Genomic DNA, 26,715 nt, shown 5'->3' with positions numbered 1-26,715 from the left:
CCTGCTATCCTCAGAAAGATGGGGAAAATAAAAAGCAAAACAACCCAAACCTGTTTCCAAGCAAATAAAGGAAGCTGGTATGTGATATATTGCACAGTGTGGGGTGAAAAAGCATGGGTTGAGACTGGGGAGAAGGAGGGGACTGAGACCTTGCACCTGGACTGAGGCCCTCGCCACAGATTTCATGCCAGAGCCAGCCCCCTCTCACAGCATAAGACTGGTCCTGTTCTCCGGGCTTGATGATAGCGTGGGCTTGGGTAAGTGGGCCAGACTTGGCGAGGAAGCAATAAGGCAAAATCAGTTTTCATTCAGTTCACGTCTGTGCTGGGCCTGGCGAGATTGGCAGAGAAGCAGAGGGGCACTGCACAAATGGAATCGGGGATAATGGGCAGTTAGTCATCATCCAGGAGTTTTCTTCATGGAGCTCTGGGCCCAGACAGCAGGAAAGGTCTCGAAGCAGAGTTCAAGATCCAAGGACATTTAATAGGAAGCAGAAGCAGGTCATCAGGAACCAGCACTGAGAATCATGTCATGGGAATGAAGGTGGAAGGACGGCTGGGATGTGGGGTCCCTGCAGTCTTGGCTGATGCATAAGATGGCAGGCCCATGGGCCCCTCAAATTCTGCCCAGTGATGCCCAGATGGATTAGAGAACTGGGTAAAGCTGACTCCAGGGCACTTCCTTGTAGCCCCAGTGACTTGGGAGGCTGAGGCAGGGGAATCACAAGTTCAAGGCAGCAACATAGCAAGACTGTCTCAAAATAAGAAATAAAAAGGACTAGGGATGGCCAGGTACGGTGGCGCACGCCTGTAATCCCAGCAGCTCAGGAGGCGGAGGCAGGAGGATGGTAAGTTGAAAGCCAGCCTCAGCAAAAAGCGAGGTACTAAGCAACTCAGTGAGATCCTGTCTCTAAATAAAATACAACATAGGGCTGAGGATGTGGCTTAGTGGTCAAGTGCCCCGAGTTTAATCCCTGATACCAAAAAAAAAAAAAAAAAAAGGACTGGGGGATATAGCTCAGTGGTAAAGTACCCCTGAGTTCAATCCCTCGGTACCAAAAAAAAAAAAAAAAAAAAAAATATATATATATATATATATATATATATATATATATGTAAAAAGGTGTTTATAATTAAACATATTCTAATTTATATATTATTATGTAATAATAAAAGTATAATCAGAAATGTTATGGAAGTAAGAAAATGCTTGGCATATTCCTAGCTTGTATTTTTAGCATGTCTACAGGAGTGAAAAAATGATCTGTGGATAAGGAAAAATCTGGGGGGAACAAAAACAAGAAAAATGAAAGTAACTGATTAGCCATGGTAGGAAAAAAACAGTTTTTCATTTTGTTTTATTTCTGGGGTTATTTTGATGTTTGTGTAATTTTTTTTCTGAAAGGAGAGCAAAACAATAAATGATTAAAAATATGTCCCTAGAATCTCTGAATAAACTGTTGAGTATTTATTCTAGTACCAACTCCTGAGATAACAAATTTTGTACATTCATTGCCTTCAACAAACAGTAAAACTTAAGGGAAGTTTCTTAAGTTAGTTAGTTAGTTCTTTCTTAAGAAGTTTCTTATTATTTCTTCTAATAACTGCTGCTTTCAAAACTCAAAGTATTTTTATTCTGTGCACTAAAACTGATTGGAAAACTCTGGAACTTTCCTTCTCACACCCATTTTGAAGTGTGAGTTTCCAGGCCTGTCCTCTTAACCTTTCTTTGTCTTTGCGGGCTGCAGAGTCCTGTTTTTTAGTCTCTTATAATAGCCCTGGGAGAACCTCGCTGCCCTTCTCTGGATCTTCTCTCTAGAGAGGCAGTAAGGGACTATACACAGTGCTCCAGATTCAGCTGTATCATTGTTCTCTATAAGGGAATGATGTTTTTTGTCTTGTCACAGAAAAGCCTTCATGATGACACCTGGCTGGTGCTACTGGGTCTTCACTGTGGCAGCATATTAAGCCAGGGTCTGGGAACAGCAGAGAATCACTCCCTCCTTCTCACCCTGCCCCCCTTTTTTCTGTCTCATTGTGCACAGTTATCATTTAATGAGTACAGTTAGGATCTTTTTCCCCAAAAAATGTAAAACTGTAACTGAAGCTCACCTGTCCTTTTTATTTTTATTTATTTATTTATTTAGGTCAGTTCACGTGGTCTGGAAATTCTCTGGTAGTTTACCAAATCATCTGTGGTGTTGGGTGCACTCTCTTGCACAATTTCTGACAGATCTGTCCTATCCTCTAACACTTGAGCATTTTTCCGTCTAGAGAAATGCTTGTTTATTTCTGTTTATTTTCCCTGATCCATGGTCCCTTTATGAAGAAGCACTTTCCTTTATTGGTCTCCTCACTCCCTATGTAACTTAGCCTCTGAGTACAACCTTGCCAGGAGCATTTTAACATCCAGAGTTCTGGTCACTGGCTTTCTATGTGCTGTAATAACCTATTTTGTCCCAGTTTGAAAGAACAGTTTTCCGAGATCATTAGTCAGATGTGATTTTTCTCTTTGCTAGAAGAGTGATTTTGTTGATTTTCCTTCAGCTGGCCCTGCTTCTTCAGGCACTCGACAAATGACTGTCATAGGAAGGACTTGGGCTTTGGAGTCAGGTGGGCCTGTGACTGGATTCTCTGTTCAAGGTTAATGGCATGATGTGACCTTGGATGGGTTACTTAACTTCTTTGAGCTTTCATTGGAAAAATAATAATGTAATAGTATGCCTCTTGCTGGGCGCTGTGGTGCGTGCCTGCCTGTAATCCCAGCAACTGGGAGTCTGAGGCAAGAGGATTGCAAGTTTAAGATCAGTCTGGGCAACTTTGTGGAACTGTCTCAAAATAAAATAAGAAGAACTGGGGATGTAGCTCAGGGGTAGACCATCCCCGGGTTCAACCTCCAGTATCCTCCTCCCACAAAATAGTATGCCCCTTAAAGTAGACTTTGCCAAACATTAATGTACTAACAGTCACCTGGTGTAGGTATAAGGCATGTTCTGATTCTCTAGGTCTGGATGGTTTAAAAGCTTCCCAGGTGATTACACTATGCAGCAAAATTTGAAAACTAATGTCTTTTTTTTTTTTTTTGGTACCAGGAATTGAACTAGGGGCAGTCAATCAATGAGTCACATCCCCAGCCCTATTTTGTAGTTTTATACAGAGACAGGGTCTTATTGAGTTGCTTAGCCATCTCCCCATTGCTGAGGCTGGCTTTGAACTTGCAATCCTCCTATCTCAGCCTCCCAAGCCACTGGTTAAGTTCTTTTTATTAGGTAGCAAAGAGTAAAGAATGATAGAGTCACATAAAATGCTGAGGAAAGTGCAAGAACCCAGGCTAAATTGGACACATGTGTCCCCAATTTGGAGATCAGACCACAAACCAGGCCCCTAAGGAATCCATTTCCCTGTAGTTAGAACAGTTACCCATGGTCCTCAGTGGTAGGGGACTTACTCTGTGTAGTTCCTCTCCTTTATCTCACCCCTACACAACCCCACCCCTCCTGCCAGGTTTCCCGGATGCTTAGAGCCTTTGATAGAGAATATAGGTTGATCAATCAAAGGAGCAGCTGGGATATAGCCCCTATCTGTTCTCAATAAGTCAAAAGAAGAAAGAGAAAAAAAGGAACCCATCTGAATCCCCATTGAGGATTTCCATTCAGTTCATCAAATGCCTATTGAGTACTTGCCATATGCCAATCTGTGATAAGACCCAGGGACCTTGAGGAATGAGTGATACATGATTCCTGTCTTGAAGGAATCACAGCAGAGACATGAAGCAGACAAATAATGGTTCTCTTGTGGGAAAATAGTAGGAACATGTCCCGGTTATTGAGGAGGCCTAAAGGAACAGCTTTGAGGGGATCAAGGAAAGTTTCCCAGGATGCTCAAGCTGAGTCTTGCAGGACAAGTGGCAGTTTTCCAGGTGGATATGGAGTGAGAGGAAGAACCTTGTGAAGTTTGTGGGAAGCCACAGCATATCGCAGGAGCTAGAATTCTTCAGCAAACTGGAGCGCAGAGCCTCTGTGGTCAGCGGAGAGTAGGAAGCTGAGCCAACACCTGGGGCCTGTAACAGCTACAGACCTTGATGCCCTCCTCTAGGGAATGAAGACCCACGGAGTCGTTTGAAGCAGAAAAGCATCCATTCAGACTTGTGTTTTCGGAGGATTCCATAGGGTATCATGTGAGGCTGGACAGAAAGGGAAACTGAGACAGTGGGGAGCCCATAGCAGTGGTCCAGGCAAGTCAAAAGGGTTGCAAAGAAGTCAGCAGGTGTTATGAGGACAAAAGGAAGGAGTCGCATGGGCTACACCAAAAAACAGATCTGATGGTGTTTAACGACTGGCCAGATGATGGGGGTGAGATGCACAGTGGGACTAGGTGAGGTAGGTAAACTGCCAGAGGTGCTGAATTTCAGGAGTCACTCTCAGGGTCATGTAAATGCAACCCTGAACAAGAAGGAGTCAAGAAACCAGGCCTTGGTGGTGCATGACTGTAATCCTAGTGACTTAGGAGGCTGAGCCAGGAGGATTGCCAAGTTTCAGGCCAGCCTCAACAACTTAGACCCTGTCTCAAAATAAATAAATAAATAAAATAAAAAAGGACTGGGAGGCTGGGGTTGTAGCTCAGTGGTAGAGTGCTTGCCTAGCATGTGTGACACATTTGATTTGATCCTCAACACTGCATAAAAATAAATAAATAAAGGTATTACGTCCATCTATAACTAAAATAAAAAATTATTTAAAAAAGGACTGGGAATATAGCTCAGTAGTAGAGCATTCCTGGGTTCAAGTTCCTAGTACTACAAACAAACAAAAAGAAGGCATCAAGGGCTGGGGTTGTGGCTCAGAGGTAGAGCACTTGCCTAGCATGTGTGAAGCACTGGGTTCAATCCTCAGCACCACATAAAGTAAAATGAAGACATCGTGTCCACCTATACCTAATAAATAAATAAGGCATCAAGATGAGTTATGTCAGTGATGTGGTGAGGGGTAGATGGTGAGACCATTAACCAGGGGCACAGGTGGCTGTGGTGTGGCAGTAAGGACAACTGGCATTGAAGAGCCCCTTCCTTTCTCCTTGGCCCCAGAGAATATGCAGCCTGGTATCCTCGTGCTTCTCTGACTGGCCCAGCTTAAGTGTCTGACCTTCCCAAAGTATCCCTTAACCCATCTTCTGCTCTGTCCTCAGGGATGGGGCTCTCACAGGTGGCTGCCTACTTCCTCAGTCTGACAGCAACCTTTGCTTTGAGAGCCCTCAGGAGGTCAGCTGGTTCCACTGGGAAAAATTCCAGTGGGTAGACAGCCAATTTCTTCTGGTGGCTCAAGGTGATTTCAACCTTCCGGAAGGCCTGCGATGAAATCAGAGGACAGCTGGCTGCCCTGGGACAGCACCCTCTTATTGGCAGTAGTGACAGTGCATTTTATGGAGTCATGATTTATACAAATCCATTATTAATTCAGCTTCCAGTTCCAGAAATACCTCCTGTAGGCCTGTGCCAAGCACTCGTTGGGACCTTTTGCTCTCAGTGAGGCTGGGATGTGGGTTCAAATCTCACCTGCGTTACCTCAGGCTGGTTGTTCTCAACATCTTCACTTGTTAAATAAGTAGAGGAATAGTCAGTCCCCTTAGAAGATGATGGAGATCGCGGCTGTTGAGGGCTTAGTTCAGAACCTACCAAATAGTGCTTTCCTTACATCTGAGCCATTCTGGAATGAACGTGGCGTGGTTCCAACACTATAGACAGGAACTCAGTAGAGTAACTCGCCCATGGCTTCCAGCCTCGTCGGTAGAGCCCAAGTCTTTCAAGCTGTCTCCAAAGCGCTCCCTGCCTCTGGGGCCCCATTTTGCTGCCTGTTGCTGCAGAATCTCTCCCTGGGATTTTGCTTCTACTTTCCACATCAAAGATGAGACCCTTTCTTCCTGTCCATGGAGAGAGCTGTCTTTCTGAGTCAGGAGCCACTTAATGCAAGGGCTGGGCTGCCCAGTGACTTGCTTTTATCTCCCCCTCCTGAATACCATGTGGGGCCTAATTGCCACCCACCCTCCTTGCAGGCTCTGTGAACCAACCTTCATTCTGTATCCAAAGCAAATAGATCAGGTGCCCTGTATTCCCTGAGGGGCCCCCTCTCTTTGCCTCCCTAATGGTCTTGTCAACAATGGGAGCCTTGTGCTGGAGCTCAAGAAGCTGGAGGGGAAAACTCTATTCTCATTGAGGTCCACAAGGCCCTGTCTTGGACACATCTTGTGTTCACTCCTAGAAGGATTACATAGCAGGGAAGAATAATGTCTGAGCTGAGGATGCTGTGGCCCCTTGCAAAGCCTATCTCTGAACCTCTCTGTGTCCTCAGGCCATGGAGAGCAAGCTGCTTATCGGTGGCAGAAACATTATGGATCACACCAATGAGCAGCAGAAGATGTTGGAACTGAAGAGGCAGGAGATTGCTGAACAGGTAGGGTGACCCGTCTTCAGGGTCCCTTGGGGTACATGTCCTTGAGGTAATGCCTGGGGTTTGGAGGTGAGTTCATAAACTGTAATGCTCTAAGGTCCCTGGAAAATATAGTGCTGAGAATCTAAGACATGCCACTCCGGGTCTCCTGGGTCTGCCAGCCAGAGGTCTTCGGGGCACTGCTAGTTGGTAGATGAGAAGTGGAGGACTCTATGATGTCAGCCTCCACAAGGAACTTGGAAGGAACTCCTGGACCTTCCACAAGGCTGTGAGTTCATTGCCAACTGTGTACCATTTCCTAAATCCTCAAGAAGCACAATTTGTTGGTTACCAATCAATAGTGACACTATGTAGGACAAGTGAGAGATGGCTTGGAAGTCAGTGTGATGGGCATCTGTGTATGTGGGTAATAACCCTGGAGTAGGCCAGCTATTCGGGCTGGGGTCTCCATCCACTGGGGACAGTGCTTCCAAAGGCATGGCCATGGCAGCTGAGGAGACCTCGATGTCCACTGCTCCATGGGTGGGAACAGTGGACATGGGTCGTAGAATGTCCCCTTTTCCCTGCTGGCACTCGGGGTTATGGTGAAGTCAGGTTCCATGACAGAATAAGCCAGTCCCCTGAGCTTCCTTGGCCCTTGCCCAGTACATGCTGTCCCACTGAAGTCCCCTTGCCCTTCCTTGGCCTAGAAACGTCGTGAACGCGAAATGCAGCAGGAGATGATGCTCCGAGATGAGGAGACCATGGAGCTCCGGGGTACTTACACCTCCCTGCAGCAGGAGGTGGAGGTCAAAACCAAGAAACTCAAGAAGGTGAGATGCTGTAGCAGGATGGGATCAAGATGTGCTGAGAGGGCTGGGACTGTAGCTCAGTGGTAGAGTGCCTGCCTTGCACGTGTGAGGAACTGGGTTCGATCCTCAGCACCACGTAACAATAAGTAAATAAATAAATAAATATATTGTGTCCATCTACAACTAAAAAACTATTTAAAAAAAAAAAAAAAAAAAAAAGATGTGCTGAGGGCCCAAGAGCCTCTGCCCAAGATAGTCACTTGCCCAAGGGGTGATGCTTCAAGGAGTCCTCCCACTTTTACATGAACTACTGAACCCTGAGATGTATAGCCTGGGCCAGTGGAGTGAGGAGCAGGGGGGAGACAGGAGTCTGGCGTGGGGTGGAATAGATACCTTTCTCCTGGACCAAGTTGTTGGGGAGGGTTCATAGGCTGTAAGCTGTCACTTTTAGTCTCCAGTGTGCCATACTCAGAGTCCTTGGTAACATCCTCCCTTACAATGTCATCAGTGAATCAGTTTGGATAGCTGGATCTGGAGAAGGACTGGAGAGTGTAAAGAGACCTGAGAAAGAATTAAGCCTGTGGAAGCCTAGAAAGGGAGCCAAGACCCTTTATACCATGTCAAGTGATAAGAATCTCTGGTCACCAGGATCTTTCAAAGTTCATGGCAGGGGAAGGATGTGTACATAAGATGGAGGTCTAGGGCAAGAAGTAGCAAACTCCCGCTTGGATTCTGGGAAGCACTTGGGAGCTCCCAGGGTTTTTGATGTGGCTGTCCCAGAGCTGGCCAGGAGAGGCCTAGCCACACCCACTACCTGGGAAGTTGTCATGGACATGCTCAGTGGCTTAGGAATGGAACATGAGGGCCAATGCCAACCTCCACATCCTGCTGCCACTTTTGGGAACCCCTGGAAAGTGGGAACCAGTCACCTTCTCAACTTGCTCAGCTTCCAGCCCAACCCTGGTTCTCCAATGAGATGGGGTCCTAGCTCTTCTATTGATTAATTGTGTGACCTTTTTGCTAGTCTGTGCGTCAGCTTCCTCCTCAATTCAAAAGAGGTTGTTAGAACAAAAGGTCCCTCAGGTTTCTAATGTGAACATTCCATGATGCTTAAAGCAGCTAAGAAAGAGCAGGTAATCACGGCAGGCCTCAGCAAAGGGATACACAAAGGCCCTTTAAATAGCCCGTCTGATTCACGGGAATGAGGCAGCACCGGGAAGTTCAGGCCAAGATCCCAGCCTCACTGCCAGCTGAGCAAGTGGGTCCTGAGCCAGCAGCCCTCGGGGCCAGGCTGGGTGACTGGGGCCTCCCTGCCACACTGGGCAGCTTCTGAGCTGTACCTGTCCCCAACCAGCTCTACGCCAAGCTGCAGGCGGTGAAGGCGGAGATCCAGGACCAACATGATGAGTACATCCGCGTGCGGCAGGACCTGGAGGAGGCGCAGAACGAGCAGACCCGGGAACTCAAGCTCAAGTAGGGCCGGGTCCTTTTCTGCCCCCAGGTCTCCACAGCCACCCTCATCCTCAGGGTTTCCCTGACTCTTCTTCCCTAAGGTCTAGTCTGACCGTCTGCTCACCCATGATTCCATGTCTCAGGAATAGACCGTGTTTGACGCAGGACAGGCCTAATAATTCTGGAATTTTCTTCTACTTCCTCAGTTTGATTTTTTTGGGAGGTGGGGGTGGGGAGCCCTGTTACCATTGAGCTATATCCCCAGCCCTTTTTAAAAATTTTTATTTTGAGACAGGGTCTCGCTGAATTTCCCAGGTTAACCTTGAAATTGTGATCCTCCTGCCTCCATCTCCCTCTTAGTTGGGGTTACAGGCGTGCATGCCAGGACTCAATTTGAATTTGAGGACACCCCCCACCCCGCAGCCGTGTGGCATGCTAGTGCTGTCAAGAGTAACCCTAAAGTCTCTGGGCCCACAGTCTTTGTATTAGAAGTGGTAGTTTTCAAGCCTCATTTTATTCTGGGGGGATTGGAGGGATCCCTATTCCCCCACCTTGAGTTTTGCGCATGTGCTCACACGCGCAAACACACCGCAGTTCCCTCTGCCTCTTGATTTATTGCTTCTACTCCTTCAGCCTTTCCAGCACCATGGGCACTCTCCCTGACCCCATTTCTCATCTCTTCCTTACTCCCACTCCCAGGTACCTAATAATCGAGAACTTCATTCCCCCTGAGGAGAAGAACAAGATCATGAACCGGCTCTTCCTGGACTGTGAGGAGGAACAGTGGAAGTTCCAGCCGCTAGTGCCAGCTGGAGTGTGAGTCTCCAGCCCGTTGTCTGGGCCCAAGGCCTTGCAAGCTCCTTCTAGGTTGTGGGTGGTGAGAGGCTTGAGGCCCCACCTGCTAGTGACAGATGTTCTAGGACTTGGGAAGGGATAAGTGGGATGCAGAGGGACCATGGATTTCTTACAACCTGATTTATTGGGGTCTCCCTCCATGAAGGAAGGGTATTAAAAAAAAAAAAAAAAGTCTTATTAGCCATGAGCCTGGCCTGAGATGCAAAAATGCAAAAGCAACCTGCAAGAGGCCTGGCAGGGAGGGGAGAGGGACCTCTGGCTTCTTGAGAGTCCCAGTGAGGCTAACTAACATCTTTCACTTATGGTGAATATTCATTTGTCAGGTGCCAGAAATAGCAACAACAGTTAATATTTGCCCAGTCCTGCTGGGTCCTGCACCTGCAAGACTGCAGACAGAAGATAAATCAGACACAGTCTGAGCTCATAGTCCAGTGGGAAATATAGAGAAGTAATCAGATCATGACATGATAGAGGCATGATTCAGTCTTCCCAGCCTCACTCAGCTGGGTGATTCAGCATTTCCACCTGTTTCCATCTCCTAGTGCTTAGGTGCAGCTGCGTCCATTAGCTGGGTATGTAGCGCCCTCTGCTGGTATCCTGGAAGAACAAGGCTGAATATCAAAGCCTAACAGGGTGACTAAGCTGGACTGCCCTCCCTTCCTTGCAAATCTGTGTAAAGCAATGAAGGGACAGCACTTCCCTGTATTTGCTCTCTCTATCCTAGGAATATTACTTCCATGAAGGGCAGGAGTCTCCCTAGAGCTGGGTGGGAAGTTAGCAAATGTCTGTAGCTTCTCACTGGAGCATCTGATGTCTACTTGATCTCTCTGCTTTCTGAAGGGCTGGTCCAACTTGTGCAGTTGTAAATGCCAAAGTCATGAGTGGATTGCTAAGTAGATCATGTACCCCTCTAATACAGAGGCTCTCGACCCTGGCCACAGATAGAATTATGTGTGAGTTTGGCTCCAAAGAGTTTAATTTAAAGGATCATGGTAGATCACAGGACACCTCCCACCCCCCCACCCCCCTTTAAAGTTTCCAGGTGATTCTACAATGAAGCCAGGTTCAAAAATCATTACTCTAGGACGATTTTCTGGAGGCAGATGCTGGTGAGGCTTCTGCTTTATAAGGTTATTTTGTACTTAGAGAAGTTCTTGAGTCGAAGGTTTGCAGATGGAAGGTTGTTTTTGTTTTTGTTTTTGTTCTGGTATCAGGGATTCAACCTAAGGGCATTTAACCACTGAGCCACATCCCCAGCCCTTTTGATTTTTTGAGACAGGGTCTCACTAAATTGCTTAGGCAACTTGCTAAGTTGCTGAGCTGGCCTTAAATTTGTAATCCTCCTGCCTCAGCCTCTTAAGTCACTGGAATTACAAATTGTACCATCATGTCCAGCAAGAATTTCTTAATATTTTGATGTAGTCATGTTATCAAAGTTCTCAACTACAGATGGGGTGAGAGAAGCTTTGAGAACGCAATTTTTTAAAAATGTATATTTTTTTCTAGTTGTAGATGGACACAATATCTTTATTTATTTATTTTTATGTAGTGCTGAAGATCAAACCCAGTACCTCACATGTGCGGGGCAAGTGCTCTACCACTAGGCCACAACCCAAGCCCTAGAAGGCATGTTTTTTAACTTCTTATTCTGGAACATAAGAATTGGAAGAAGAGGGCTGGGGATGTGGCTCAAGTGGTAGCGCGCTCTCCTGGCGGGCGTGCGGCCCGGGTTCGATCCTCAGCACCACATACAAACAAAGATGTTGTATCCACCAAGAACTAAAAAATAAATATTAAAATTCTAAAAAAAAAAAAAAAAAAAAAGAATTGGAAGAAGAGTGCCAAGAATTCCCTTATACTGTGCACCAAATTTTTAACACTTTGACATATCTTATTTTAATTCCCTCTGTCTCCCCCGACCCTAGTCATTTGTGATTTAGTTGCAAACATTCTAACCCTTTACTTGTATTTTCTAAGAACAAGGACTTTCTCTTACATAACCAAAGTACAATCACCAATTTCAGGTTTTCCTCCATCTTCACCTGAAATTATGTATTTTGTTTAATTATTATTTAGTTAGTTTCTTTTAATCTGGAACTAAGGGTTTTGATTTGAGTTTTTTTTTTTTTTTAAAGAGAGAGAGAGAGAGAGAATTTTTTTTTTTTTTTAATATTTATTTTTTAGTTTTTCGGTGGACACAACATCTTTGTTTGTATGTGGTGCTGAGGATCGAACCCGGGCCACATGCATGCTAGGCGAGCGTGCTACCACTTGAGCCACATCCCCAGCCCCTTGATTTGAGTTTTATGGTTTCTTGCTTCAGAGAAGTTGTTCTTCCTCCTCCTCCTCCTCCTTCTTCTCCTCCTCCACCACCTCCCCCCACCTTAACCACAGAGCTACATCCCAGCCTTTTTTTTTTTTTTAAGAGAGAGAGAGCGAGGAGAGAGAATTTTTTTTTTAATATTTATTTTTCAGTTTTCAGTGGACACAACATCTTTATTTTATTTTTATGTGGTGCTGAGGATCGAACCCAGTGCCCCGTGCATGCCAGGCGAGCGCATTACCGCTTGAGCCATATCCCCAGCCCTACATCCCAGCCTTTTTTATTTTTTATTTTGAGACAGGGTCTTACTATATTGATTAGGACCTTGATAAGTTGCTGAAGCTGGCCTTGCTGGAATTATAGGTGTGCACCCAGCACCTGGCAAGAAAGGAGTTTTCTTTGCTATTGAGAGACCTGCAAATTCTGGTTATTCCTCAAAAATTTCTTTCTTTAGTTCACCTCTATAGTGTTTTCCAGTACCAAACAGATGCCCTTTAATTTAAATCTGCATATCTCCCCAGTCTATATTTACAGGTTTGTGCTGGCAACTCTTCTAGATGAATCCCAATTGGACTGTGTTCCTGGAAAATTTTGTATTGATAATTTAAAGATATAATTATACAATTTTTCGTAATTCTGGATAAGTATATTCACAATCTAACCATGCTATTTTATATAGAACAAATATATACTTGCTCAGAATAGACAGTATATGTTTTGTACAGAAAACATACAAAATACATCTGGGTAAGGATAAAATATATAAAAGCAGTGTTCTCTACTGTGGCTAAATACAGATTATATGAATAGTTATTACAGATTACTTTAAAAAAGAACTTTAAGAAATAAATTACTTTGAAAACATTTATCAAGCTGGGCTTGGTGGTGCATGCCTATAATCCCAGTGAATTAGGAGGCTGAGACAGGAAGATCACAAGTTTGAAGCCAGCCTCAGCGACTTAGACCCTTTCTCAAAAAAAAAAAAAAGGCCTGGGGATGTGGCTCGGTGGTAAAGTGCCCTTGGGTTCATTCCCTAGTACCAAAAATATGAAATCAAAAGGCAAATAAAAACGGAGCTAGGAATTTTTATATGAAACAAGTTTTTTAAATTACTCTTTTTTTAAAGCAGTGGTGGTTAGAATAAAGTAAAAACAATTCATCATAATTGCAATCCCACTGAGATTGTGACTCAGCAGAGGGGCGGAGGGGCAGCCTGGGATGGAGCAGGGAGTTGGTAGCCTGGATCTCTAAGACTATATGCCTCAAGTCCTTCATTTCCCAGTGGAAGGTTGAAGGTAGAGAAGGTCCTTGAATATGGCTTTCCTCATTTCTGGGAGCTCTGGGATCTGAGTACATCCCCTTCCAGAGAAAAAGATGCTTTCCTTCAGTGTTGGCTCCCACCATTTGCAACATAACTAAATCAGGGCTCAAAAAAAAAAAAAAAAAAAAAAAAAAAAAAAAACTAACAGAAAAGCTCTTTCTAGCCAAAGCATATTTAACTAATCAGGGCATTGTTCCATTTGCTCAATAAGTGTGGGATATTTTGCTTTCCTGGGGCCTGTGCTATTCCAGGGATGAGAATACCAAATCTGCTTGAACTGAGAAGAAAAGACATTGTTTGAAAGAAATTACCTAAGGTTGTATTGTCCCTTTAGAAAGCTTTTGTTGGAAAAGCATTTTCCCTCCTCCTCCTGGAGCCACAAGCATGGACTCCACCCATGTCTTGGGAACGGGGGGCTCAATGTTAGGCAACCCTTGAGACACACCCATGTCTACTTATTTTGGAAGTCAGTCCATTTCTCCTTTTTCTCCACTATCTCTCTGTAGCCATTGATTGATAACATAATCACAGGTGAGGTACCTTGCACAATCACAATTTTGTATTAAAGTTGCCTTCAAAAAGCATTTTTGCAACCAACTCCAGCAATAGCTATTTTACAAATATGATCTTTTATTTTTATTTTCTCATAATTGCCTTTATTTTGAATTTAATTTATATAAAGTTCTCCTCTAAGAGTTATATATTTGATTGATAATGTCCGTAGCCCAAAAATTTTCATAGTCACAAAATTTTACTGTAACTTGAGTATTTTGGCCTCTGTATCCAAATCCACCTGAGATTCTGGGTTTTGTTTTTGTTTTTGTGCTGGGGGCTGAACCCAGGGCCTCATGCATGACAGACAAGCACTCTACCACTGAGCTGCACCCCCAGCCCCCAGCCTAGGTTCTTTACAAATCCACCATGGTACAGGATGGGACTGGACTTTGGATTTGGAACATTCTGAATTCTAGTCCCTGCTCTGCCACTTATGGCTTTAAGAAAGTGTTTAAGGCTGAGTGTGTGACACCTGCCTGTAATCCCAACAACTCAGGAGACTGAGACAGGAGGATACCCAGTTTGAGGCCAGTCTGGGCAATTTATTGAAACTGTCTCAAAATAAAATTTAAAAAGGACTGGAGGTGGGGCTGGGGTTGTGGCTTGGTGGCAGAGCACTTGCCTAGCACGTGTGAGGCACTGGGTTCAATTCCCAGCACCACATAAATAAATTTTAAAAAGTATTGTATCCATCTACAACTAAAAAAAAAAAAAAAAAAAAAAAAAGGCTGGAGGTATTAGCTTAGTGATAGGGTGCTTGCCTAGCATGTACTAAGCCCTGAATTCAATCCCTAGTATCACACACACACACACACACACACACACACACATACATACACAAAGGGGTTTTTTTTATATTATTTTTAGTTGTAGTTGGACACAATACCTTTATTTTATTTATTTATTTTTAAAGAGAGAGAATTTTTTAATATTTATTTTTTAGTTTTCGACAGACACAACATCTATTATTTTATTTTTATGTGGTGCTGAGGATCAAACCCAGGGCTTCTCATGTGCTAGGTGAGCACTCTACTGCTGAACCACAACCCCAGCCCACAAGATTCTATTTTTTTTTTAAAGTGATGAGCAAATAAGACTGATACTATTATTAATGATTTCATTAATAATATTGATGATCTTAAGTTATATATAATAATTATGATTCCCAACCTGTTTTAATGCACCTGTGGCACATTTCATTGACATAGTCACAGACTTGAAAACTTGGAACTTAATGGGTTAAAGAGAGAACAGTCCTTGTTCTCAACAGAAGGGAAGAAAGTCAAACTGGTTTCATCACAGAGGCAACATTTGCCCTAGTAAGAACATTCTTAGCTCTGCGTGGAGTCTCCTAGACTTTTGGAAGAACTGAAGGGAATCTGAAACAGAGAGAAGTCACCTGTCCCTGGCAGGGCTGGCACAGTGAGCAGAAGGGGAAAGAGGAGACTGAGAGTTCAGACTCACAGGGCACTGCAGCAAGGTGGACAGGTAAGCTGCAGGGACGGTGTGACCAGATCACAGAAAACCAAATTTGCTGTGTTGGGTGCACATGGAGGACCTACAAGAGAAAACACCCAATGATGTTGGATGCTTGTTTTCTGAACAGGGGAGAAAAGGTGATCAGACAGAGTCAGCAAAGCAAAATGGAGCTGAGAGATGATTTTTTTTTTAAATATTAAAGGCAAAAAATTGTGATCTCAGGGCTATGAAGAGGGGTCTATGAGAACTCTTGGCATAAGCCAAGCAGGTGATAACTGTTGTGGGTCTCTGTTGGGAAAGGTGGATAAATGCAGCACCAGGTCCCTAGCTCTGGGCTGTCAGCCACAACCCTTCTACTAGAGGGATCAATCATGAAAGCAGGCCTGGGGCAGAAGAGGGAGTAGATGGGAAATTTGGTGTCCCAATTACGGAATCCCTTCCCCCAACTCTTCCTTCCTTGCGTGCCACCCAGAATAGCCCTGGCATGTTTATTAGGTCAGGCTGCCAATTCCCACTGACCCAATGTTTGCCCAGCTCTGCCCCTCTGTCCTGTTCCCAGAGCCTGGGCTTGCAAAGGCCCTCTTTGGCCCCAGACTGTCCTGAATGCACTCTGGAAAGACAGTACACCATCATAAAAAGGGTACTTCAGCAGGTTCAGATTCCTAGGGTCCTTAATTAAATTATCTTGGACACAAAACACTATCTTTTTGAGCCTGTCTCACTGCCTGCCCTACGCACACTGAGGAACTTGTTGTAAAGCTCAGATGAGTTGAGTAGACGCACCTGGGGTTGTGGTTCAGCAGTAGAGTGTTCACCTAGCACATGCGAAGCCCTGGGTTTGATCCTCAGCACCACATAAAAATAAATAAATAAAATAAAGGTGTTGTTGTGTCCAACTACAACTAAAAATAATATTAAAAAAAAACTTTGTGCATATGTATGTGCGTGTGTGTGTGTGTGTGTGTGAGTGAGAGAGAGAGATACTGGGGATTGAATTCATGCTAGGCAAGCACCCTATCACTAAGCTAATACCTCTAGCCCTTTTAAAATTTTATTTTGAGACAGACAAAATTATTTTCCAGACTTTCCCACTCTCTTCCTCATGGAGTCAGTGCTGCTTACTTACCACCTGCACCCATCACAAAACTGTCTTCCTGCTGCCACTGTCACTGACGCTGCCTCTGTCCACATGCCTAGCCTCTGCACATCCTGTAGCCTCCCAGCAGCAAAGTGAAGTGGGGCTTCGGCTTCTAGAACCTTGCCTTACCTGTTTTTTTTTTTTTTTTTTTTTTTTTTGGAGGTTGTAGATGGACACAATACCTTCATCTTATTTATTTATTTTTATATGGTGCTGAGGATCGAACCCAGGGCCTCCCACATGCCAGCCATGTGCTCTACCACTGAGCCACAACCCCAGCCCCCTTACCTGGTTTTTATCTATAAAGAAGGTCAGCAGGGACTCCTAAGTGGGGTCCAGCACTCTTATAAATAGAACCACAAGAATGCTGCTTCTTGGGCTAGGGTTGCGGCTCAGCGGTGGAGCACTTGCCCAGCATGTGTGAGGCATTGGGTTTGATCCTCAACACCACATAAAAATAAATAAAAGTTTCCATCTATTACTGAAAAAAAAAAGAAGAAGAAGAAGAATGCTGCTTTTTGCCCCTGTGCAGAAGGGAGGCACTGTTCTGTAGCCTCTCTGCACAGCTTGTTTTATGCAAGGACAGAATGTCCTATCTAAATTGCTCTGCTCATCTGCTCTCCTGCCTCCCAATTGGTAGTCTTTTGAATTTTTTTTTTTTTTTTTTTGGTACTGAATGTTGAACTCGGGGGCTCACGACCACTGAGCCCCATCCCCAGCCCTATGTTGTATTTTATTTAGGGACAGGGTCTCACTGAATTGCTTAGCGCCTCGCTTTTGCTGACGCTGGCTTTGAACTTGTGATCCGCCTGTCTCAGCCTCCTGAACTGCTGGGATTATAGATGTGTGCCACCATACCCAGCTGCCTTTTGAATTTTTTATTGCTCATTTTATTTCATTTGTATCCCTACTTGAAATTAGCAAGTGGAATTGAGGATTAATAACAGTCACAGACACCATGTGTGTGTTGCCCTTAAACTGTGCTAAGTGCTTGTTTAATCTCAGCAATTCTGTATGATGAGGATGACATATCAGAGACTCAGAGATCATAAGCCACTTTCTACACTATCCACGGTGACAGAGCTTTATGTGGCAGAGCCAGCATTTAAACCCGTGTCTGTCTTATTCCAAAACCTGTTTTAAAATTTATTTATTTATTTATTTATTTATTTATTTTTGGTACCAGGGATTGAACTTGGGCACTCAGCTACTGAGCCACATCCCATCCCCAGCCCTATTTTTTTTTGTGTGTGTGTGTGTGTATGGTGCTGGGGATTGAACCCTGGGCCTTCTTCAAGGCAAGCATTCTACCCACTGAGCTATATCCCCAGCCCCACTAGCCCTATTTTGTATTTTATTTAGAGACACGGTCTCACAGAGTTGCTTAGTGCCTCGCTGTTGCTGATGCTGGCTTTGAACTCACAATCCTCCTGTCTCAGCTTCCTGAGCTGCTTGGGGTTACAGGCATGCACTGGCTATCTATTTTATTTTTGAGATAGGGTCTTGCTTTATTGCCCAGACTGACCTCAGACTCGAGATTCCCTGCCTCAGCTTTCTAAGTAGCTGGGATTATAGGCGTGTGCCACTGCACTTGACTCCTTTTTAAAAAAGGAAATAAATGACTTTCTTGTTTTCTTTTTGTGTTTGTTTGCTTGGGATAATTAAAAGTAATATATGAGCCTTGGGTGTAGCATGGTGGCATATACCTTTAATTCCAGTTACTTAGGACACTGAGGCAGGAGGGCTGCAAATTCAAGGCCAGCCTGGGCAACTTAACAAGACCCTGCCTGAAAAGGGGTAGAGCATTCCTGGTTCGATCCCTAGCACCCCCCACCCCCCAAAAAGTAATACATTACACTCATCATATTGCTGAAAGTAAAATACCTGGTTAGAATATAGAATAATGGAAAGTTTTATAGGTATAACAACTTGAAAAGCAATTTGGCAATATCTAGTAAAATTCAAAATGCACATATTCTACAATGCAACAACTCCATTCCTGGGTATATGTCCCAGGGAAGATGTTGACTGTGTACATGGAGCACAGTGTTTAAGCCATATTTAATAGCTGAAAAACAAAATCAACCTCAATGCCCATCAACAAGAGTTGGTGCACACACATATATGTGCCCACACAAGATGCTATACTGAAACTTTAATGCATAATATAGCATTGTGGTTAAAGTGATAATCTAGAGCTGCACACTGAGAACAAATAAGGTACAGTTCATACACCAGACAGCTCAAGATTTAGAAATAGGCGTACAAGTAACACATTATGTATGAATACTTACATATAAAAATAAGTGTAAAACCATGCATGACCATGATAAGCACCCAGCTCAAGAGAGTGATAACTCTGGGGAAGGCGGGGAAATGGGAAGCTTAAAAACTGTATTTTAAGCTGGTGCAGTGGCTCATATCTGTGATTTCAGTTTCTAGGAAGGATTCTGAATTTAAATCCAGCCTCACCAATTTAGTGAGGCCCCAAGCAACTCAGTGAGACCCTGTCTCTAAATATATTAAAAGGGTGGGGGGGCTGGGGATGTGGCTCAGTGGTTAAGTACCCTGGGTTCAATCCTTAGTACCAAAATGAATAAATAGCTGTATTTTATTTCTCTAAAAGAGATTTGATATAACGAATGTTAAGATTGGACAAAGCTGGATAGTAGGCATACAGATATCTACTATTTCCTTTATTTTTCTAAATGTTTGAAATAATTTATTTGATATAAAGTTATACATATTCATTGCAAAGGTTTTCAAGTATGCCAAAGGGCATAACAAAGGTGTTAGCAGTATAGCTCACTGGTAGCTCTGAGTTTGATCCCCAGAACAGCAAAGGAAAAAAAGCCATGAAGAAAATAAAAATCACCCATAACAACACAATCCAAAGATAATGTACACTAACATTCTATTAAATATTCCCTAAGCATAAAACAAAAACTTAATCTTTTTTACTTAACATATTGTAGAAATTTTTTTTTTTTTGTGTGTGTGTGTGTGTGTGTAGTATTGGGATTTGAACTCAGGGCCCTGTACATGTTAGGTAAATTGAGCTATTTTTTTTTTCCTGCTTTGCAGTAGGTCTCAATAAATTGTCCAGGCTGGCCTTGGACTCGCCATCCTGCCTCAGCCACCTGACGCATGACAATATAGGCATATACCACCATACCAGGCTACACACAAAAAATTTAGACTATATAATATTCCTTCATATAGCTGAATAATAAACCCTACATACAAATTTATGCCCCTATTCCTGATTATTTCCTTAGGGAAATTCCTAGGAGTGGGAATTTTGGTCGAAGAAAGTATACTTTTTAAAAGTATAAAAGCTTAAAAACCATAAGTCTGTTTTGTTTTGCTTTTAAACAAATGCTTTGTATAGTTCATGCATCATAAAAATAACCATTTTAAAGTATATAGTTAGGTTAGGAATGTAGCTTAGTTGGTAGAGTGCTTGTCTGTCATGCACAAGGCCCTGGGTTCAGTCCCCAGTATCACAAAATAATAAGTAAGTATACATTTGATCCCAGTGTGGTGGCACATGCCTATAATCCTGGAAATTCAGAAGACTAAAGTAGGAGGTTCAAGGCCAGCCTGAGCAACTTAGCAAGACCCTGTCTCAAAATTAAAAACAAAATTTTTTAAAGGGCTGGGGATTTAACTCAGTGTTAGAGCACCCCTGGATTCAGTTACCAATATCAAATAAATAAATAAAAATGCAATTGAGTGGATTTTTGTATATTCAGAATTGTACAATTCTCATCACTATCTAATTATAGAACATTTTCATCACTCCAAAAAGAAACCCCAGACCCATTAGCAGTCACTCATTCTATGTAGCCTTCCCAGTCCTAGTAAACTACTAATCCACCTTCTGTCTCTATGGATATGCCTATTCCAGATGTGGAACTGTATGATAGGTGGTCTTTGACTGGTGTCTTTTACTTGGCAAAGTATTTTCTTCAAGTTTTGTCCATGTCCTACCATGTATCGGTACTTTGTTCCTTTTTTCCAATGAGTAATATAGCATTCTATGGGCATGCCATATTTTGTTTGTCCATTCATCAGTTGATGTGTATTTGGGTTATTTCTGCTTTGCATATTTATTTTTGTTGTCCTGGGGACTGAACGCAGGCATGCTCTATCACCGAACGACACTCCCAACCCTATTTATTTACTTAAGACATGGTCTCACTAAGTTGCCCAGGCTGGCCTCAATCTTGCTAGGTCTCCTGCATCAACCTCCCAAGTCACTGGGATTACAGGTATGCACCACTGTGCCAAACTTACTTTTGGACTATTAGAAATAATGCTGCTATGATCATTTGTGTACATGTTTTTTTGGGAAGGGGGAGGGCTGGGGATTGAACTCTCAGGAGCACTCAACCACTAAGCCCGATTTTGTATTTTATTTGGAGACAGGGTCTCACTGAGTTGCTTAGTATCTCACCGTTGCTGAGGCTGGCTTTGAACCCACCATCCTCCTGTCTCAGCCTCCTGAGCTGCTAGGATTATAGGCGTGTGGCACGGCACCCGACTACATGTTTTCAGTTCTTTGGAGTATATGCTTAGTGGTGGAAGTTCTAGATTATGTGTTTAACTTTTTTTTAAATTGGGATTGAATCCAAGAGTGCTAAACCACTCAGCTACCTCCCCAGCCCTTTTTAAATTTGAGACACATCCTCACTAAGTTGCTTAGGGCCTTGCTAAATTGCTGAGGCTGGCCTCAAATTTTTGCTTCTCCCACATCACTGGGATTATTTATGCTACTGCACCCAGCACATGTTTTAACTTTTTGAGAAACTACCAAACTGTTAACTTTCCACCAACACATGTTATTGTCTCTTTTAAAATTATAGTCATCCTCATGGCATCTCATGTGATTTTGATTTACATTTTGCTAGTGACTAATGATGTTGAACTTCTTTTCATGTGCTCATCATGTATTTGTGTGTGTGTGTGTGTGTTTTGGTGGTGGTACTAGGACTTGAACCCAGGGCCTCCAACATGCTAGGCAAGTGTTCTACCCACCAAGCCACACCCCAGCCCTTTTTTATTTTATTTTGAGGCAGGGTTTCACTAAATTGCCCAGTCTGGCCTTGAGTGTGCATTCTCCTGCCTCAGCCTCCCAAGTAGTTGGGATTATAGGTGTGTACTACCCAACTGGCTAGTTTTTAACCATTTTATTATATATATCCTGTGAAGGAAAATGAAAGCAGAGCTATCAGTCATCAACAATTTTGTGTAGTGTATGAAATTAGTGTATAAATCTGAAAACTAAAATGAGACTGGATTTTCCTCTTCATTCCAGCCCTCAACCTTTTTTTTTTTTTTTTTTGCTGCAGTACTGGGGATTGAACTCAGGGGTGCTCTACCACTGAGCTACATCCCCAGTTCCTTCTTTTTTTAAATAATATTTTTAGTTGTAGATGGACAGAATACTTTATTTTATTTATTTAGTTTTATGTGGTGCTGAGGATCAAACCCAGTGCCTCACATGTATAAGGCAAGCTCTCTAACCACTGAGCTACAACCCAGCTCCTCAGTCCCTTCTTATTTTTTATTTTGAGACAGGGTCTTGCGAAGTTGCCAAGGCTTGTACCACTGCACCTGGATAGCCCTTTTTACTGTGGAAAAAAAATTAGAGCAACAATATTGAAGAAATATGTGCTTGTGTATACCAGGTATGGTGGCACACTCCTGTATTTCCACTTACTCAGGAGGATCACAGTGCATAGCTAGCTAGCCTCAGCAACTTAGTGAGAACCTCTCTCAAAATAAAAAATAAAATGGCCTGAGGATATGGTTCAGTGGTAAATGCCTCTGGGTTCTAACCACAGAATCCCACTCACCCGCCCACCCCACCAAAAAAAAAATTATAATAATTGTAAGTTATCAGGTTGTATTAGAAGTAGGAGCAGAATATTCCAAAACCTGCAATTGCAGGGTCTCCTGGCTACCAAGAATAATTAGTTCCTCATGATATTTTCCCTTTGTGTTAAAAGGAAATTCATTCTGATATCGCCTCTTCCCTACAGGAATAACAGCCAAATGAAGAAGCGGCCAACATCTGCAGTGGGCTACAAGAGGCCTATCAGCCAGTATGCTCGGGTTGCCATGGCAATGGGGTCCCACCCCAGGTATAGGGTAAGAAGCTGGGAAACAGAAATGGGGGGTGTGGGGGAGAACCCAAGGAGAGGGGATGCTGACCACCTCTACTCCCTCAAAGTACCCATCACTCTTCCAATACTCAAGATTGACTAAGTGCTGGTCACTGAGGCTGCTGTTCTCATCTGACATGATTCACCACAGGCTGAAAACATCATGTTTTTGGAGTTGGACGTGTCCCCTCCAGCTGTCTTTGAGATGGAATTCTCTCATGACCAAGAACAAGACCCTCGTGCACTACACATGGAGCGGCTCATGAGGCTGGACAGCTTTCTAGAAAGACCTTCCACATCTAAAGTCCGAAAGTCCCGATCCTGGTCAGTACCACCATGGTCAGACTGAGCATTGGACTTGGGAGGCAGGGGAACAGCATGGGCTGGTTGAGGCTGAAGAGGGTTTTGTTTGCACTCTAATGGGTTGAGGGAAGGAAAGGAAAGGCCTCGCTGTTCCGTCTCCTGTGTCCCTAACCTCCCATTCTGCCTGTCCCATTCCCACCCCTGCAGGTGCCAGAGTCCTCAGCGGCCTCCACCTTCCACCGCACATGCCTCCCTGGCCTCCGCTTCTCTGCACCCTGCGACAGTGGTGGACCATGAGTGACAGCCTTCACAGTCAGACTGCCCATCCAACAGACTTTTAGGATGGGGCAGCCACCCTGGGCTCATCTCATCTGCCGCTTGGTGCGTGTGCGTGTAAGTGTGCGTGCATGTGCGTGTGTGTATGTGTGAAGGGGTGAGGATCTGGCAGATGCTGCCTCTGCCTGCTATTCTGCGCCTCCTTTATTTAATTCATGTTATTTATTCGTGGAGCTCAGTTATGTGGGGGAGGTGTCCTCACCTGGGCAGCTTGGGACTGTGGCCATCACTGCATAGTCTCCTTTTCTTCTGCCTGGAGACCCCTGTCAGACCTCAAGCTCCTCCCTGTGTCTCCCACCCTCAGAGAGGAAGATGGCTAGTGCCTGAGAAGACAGTACTTTTTCTACCCACCTCATTCCATAATCTCCATCTCCTCTTACCCTGATGGTGAGCAGTCCCTAAGCACTTTCTGGGACTAGAAAACTACAGGGTGTCCACTGAGGACAAGAGACATCCTGACAGTGTTGGGCCTGTGTTCCTGGTGGACAGAGCCTGCTCTCCACTTTCTGGGCCTCTGACAACCTCTTCTGGCCTCTTGGGCTCTTTTTCAAAGACTTAAACGACTTCACCAAAACTCAGCCTGTGCTCTTCGGCTTTGTCAAGAACTCACAGCTTCCCAAACTCTGCTTCCTGACCACCTTCCCAGCCCTTGGATGGGAATTATGAACCAACCAGTTGTAGCCAACTCAGGACCTGCTGGAAATGGAATAGTATTGAGACATCATGGACTGTCATCAAGGGAAGTTCCTCCTCTGAGTCCCTTTGTTTCTCTCCCTCTAGAAGTTCCTATGATTGAGGAACTCTCCAACCAACTCCCCGCCTTTTTCTTGTTTGTAGTCAGTACTGGGGATTGAGCCCAGGGACACTCCACCAGTGTGCCACACACCCAGTCCGTTTATTTATTTATTTATTTTAATTTTAAGACAGGATCTAATTTGCCTGGGCTGACCTCGATCTTGCAATCCTGCCTCCCTCTGGAATCACTGGATTATAGGTGTGCACCATTGTGCCTGGTGCAACTACCATGGCTTCTTCCTGCTTCCATCATTTTTCCCTGCCACATCTCAGTTCATTGTGGGAGGGATCTGCTCCTGGCTAAATGAAGGTATCCAAATCTGTGGTTTTCCTCCTGTATTTGGCCCAGGAGATGGAGACCCAGGCGCAATCATTGCTAGCCTTGCCTAATACTTCTGTTTCTCAATCATATTTTGATGGCACGATTTTGTTGAAAACTGATCTGTCCATTACCGTGTGTGCAAGTTGGTCCCTCCTCAGGAATCTTCCATTGTGACAGCCCAAAATGACCCCAGGTATCACAAGTGATAACTAAATTTCTACCCCACCCCCCAAAAAACAGAGTTAATTTTTATTGACTTTTTTTAATCATATAAAACTTTCATTGTTTTTTAAAAAGTCCTTGCACATACTCATGCCACAAAATTGTGTAGAGTTACTTTTTTTTTCTTTTCTTTTCTTTTTGTTTTTGGTACTGGGGATTGAACTCAGGGGCACTCGACCACTGAGCCACATACCCAGCCCTATTTTGTATTTTATTTAAAGACAGGGTCTCACTGAGTTGCTTAGACCTCATTTTTGCTGAGGCTGGCTTTGAATTCCTCCTGTCTCAGCCTCCCCAGCTGCTGGGATTAAAGGCGTTTGCCACCATGCCCTGCTTGCATAAAGTTACTTTACATGAGAAATTACATTTGAGTTAAAATTGCCAAGTTCTACTCCATAAAGGTCACTGGATTCCCTATGCTTCCCTAATTATGCCTCTAGAATATGTCCATGATCCTATGTCTATCTTTTTCCAAGCCTTGGATCTACTCAAAAGATGCTGATAAATGCAAAGATTTCTTACAGAAGAAATTGTAATTTTTCTGTAAACATTTCATTTAATAGTTTACTATTTAATTACATGTTGGTTTAAAAAATAGAAAATTCTCTAATACTAAGGATCATAACACAAGTACATTGACTTTTTTTTATAGACAGGGTCTCACTGAGTTACTTAGCGCCTTGCCATTGCTGAGGCTGGCTTTGAACTCATGATCCTCCTGTCTCAGCCTCCCTAGCTGCTGGGATTACAGGCATGCACTGCCACGCCTGGCTACCATTGATTTATCTTTGAAGTTGGTATTTTGGTGGAAGGGTGACGAGGAAATCATGAGAGCAGACAAGACAAGTAACTTAGAATTTCAGACAGTCTTGCAGTGCGAGTCTCCTGTCTCTTGACCATGAGCAGTTCCATCACTGGAGTCAAGCATGAGGCTGACAGATGTGCTGCAGCAGGTGGCAGTGGGGACTATTCTCTTCCCTTCAGGAAGTAAGCCCTTCTTGTGCCATTCAAGTTCTCTGAATGATGATTTGGTTTGATTTAACTCAATTGTTGTCTTTTCTGCTGTATTTACTGGACTAGATGGTTGAGCCACTTAATTACCATTTGTTCCTGTCCTTCAAGGAAATCACAGTTTCATCAGAGCCCAAGATGATTTGAGACTCAGGATTCAGATCAGAGATCTGGCTATGGCTGGGACAGAAGCTATGTGTAGATATCCCCAGGTGGCCTGCGCAACGAGGGACTTCCAGGGGACCTCCCCCACTGACCTCTTTCTTGTTTGTGGATGAAACAGCACGTGTCACCCCATTCATCACTTGGACACACTGACTCTGAATTGTCTGGTCACTTGTCCCTCACAGTCTTATAGCACAATTTACCCACTCACCACCCCCAGTCTGTGGGCTGGGCCCAAGGTGTAGTCGGAGGAGGAGCTCCTGCCTGCAGTTTTGTGTACGTGTGTATGTGTGTGTTTGTGTGTGTATGTGTGTGTGTGTGTTGTACAGGAGACTACACTCAACGTAAGATACGCTGGGAACAGGGCCACTGGGGTGGCTATATCTCAGTCTCTGTCTCTCTCTTTCTCCTTTTCCTTTTGATGTATCAAACATTTGATTGACAAAGTAAGGGACTCGATTAGGACCAAATTTCCATGTCTGTTGCTATGGTCTTTATTTAGGACAACAGTTAATGCAGTGACCAATTCTGTCACTCTATACATATGACTATATGGGACATATGTAATATATAAATATATATATAAAACATTACCCTCTGTCCCCTTGGCTCAGGATGGAGGCCTCTTGGTTGAGCAGAAATGCACTGTAGCTTGGTGCTGCCAGCAGCCTGCAGGTCCCAGCCCTGTTCAAATCAACAGTTGACAATAAAGGAATGAGTATCGTTGCGGAGATGCCTGCCTGCTTCTCTTTCCTTTTTTTTTTCTTCTTTTAATCCTTGTTCATTTCCTTCCTTCCCTCTCTTCCTGTGAGTGTTGAAGAGTATTTGGAACCCAGATGCAGTTATCAGCATCTTGGAAAAGCACTGACTACTAAATGAGGGGACATCTAGCCTGGTGCATTGGCACATCTGTAATCCCAGTGACTTGGAAGGTGATGCATGCAGGAGGATCACAAGTTTGAGGCCAGCCTCAACAACTTAGTGAGACCCTATTCCCCAAAATAAAAGAGACTGGGGATGTAACTCAGTGATAAA

At 43.9% G+C, this 26,715-nt stretch overlaps 1 protein-coding gene across 1 annotated transcript in view; it reads left to right on the top strand.

Annotated features, from left to right (window-relative positions):
* The window catches only part of Kif3c (kinesin family member 3C), a 41,226-nt gene extending 14,821 nt beyond the window's left edge, over positions 1–26,405 (top strand). The window contains exons 2-8 of the mRNA XM_076833176.2: positions 6,344–6,445; positions 7,132–7,254; positions 8,588–8,706; positions 9,385–9,501; positions 22,404–22,512; positions 22,678–22,850; positions 23,037–26,405. Coding sequence (XP_076689291.1) covers positions 6,344–6,445; positions 7,132–7,254; positions 8,588–8,706; positions 9,385–9,501; positions 22,404–22,512; positions 22,678–22,850; positions 23,037–23,130 — 837 coding nt within the window. The 3' untranslated portion in view covers positions 23,131–26,405. The remainder of the gene's footprint in view (positions 1–6,343; positions 6,446–7,131; positions 7,255–8,587; positions 8,707–9,384; positions 9,502–22,403; positions 22,513–22,677; positions 22,851–23,036) is intronic.
* The last annotated feature ends 310 nt before the right edge of the window (positions 26,406–26,715 follow it).

This window comes from Callospermophilus lateralis, chromosome 14 (genome assembly GCF_048772815.1).
Source record: "Callospermophilus lateralis isolate mCalLat2 chromosome 14, mCalLat2.hap1, whole genome shotgun sequence".
Taxonomy (NCBI): domain Eukaryota; kingdom Metazoa; phylum Chordata; class Mammalia; order Rodentia; family Sciuridae; genus Callospermophilus; species Callospermophilus lateralis.
Note: the sequence above shows the minus strand (reverse complement) of the source record. Positions and strands in the feature narration are given on the sequence as shown.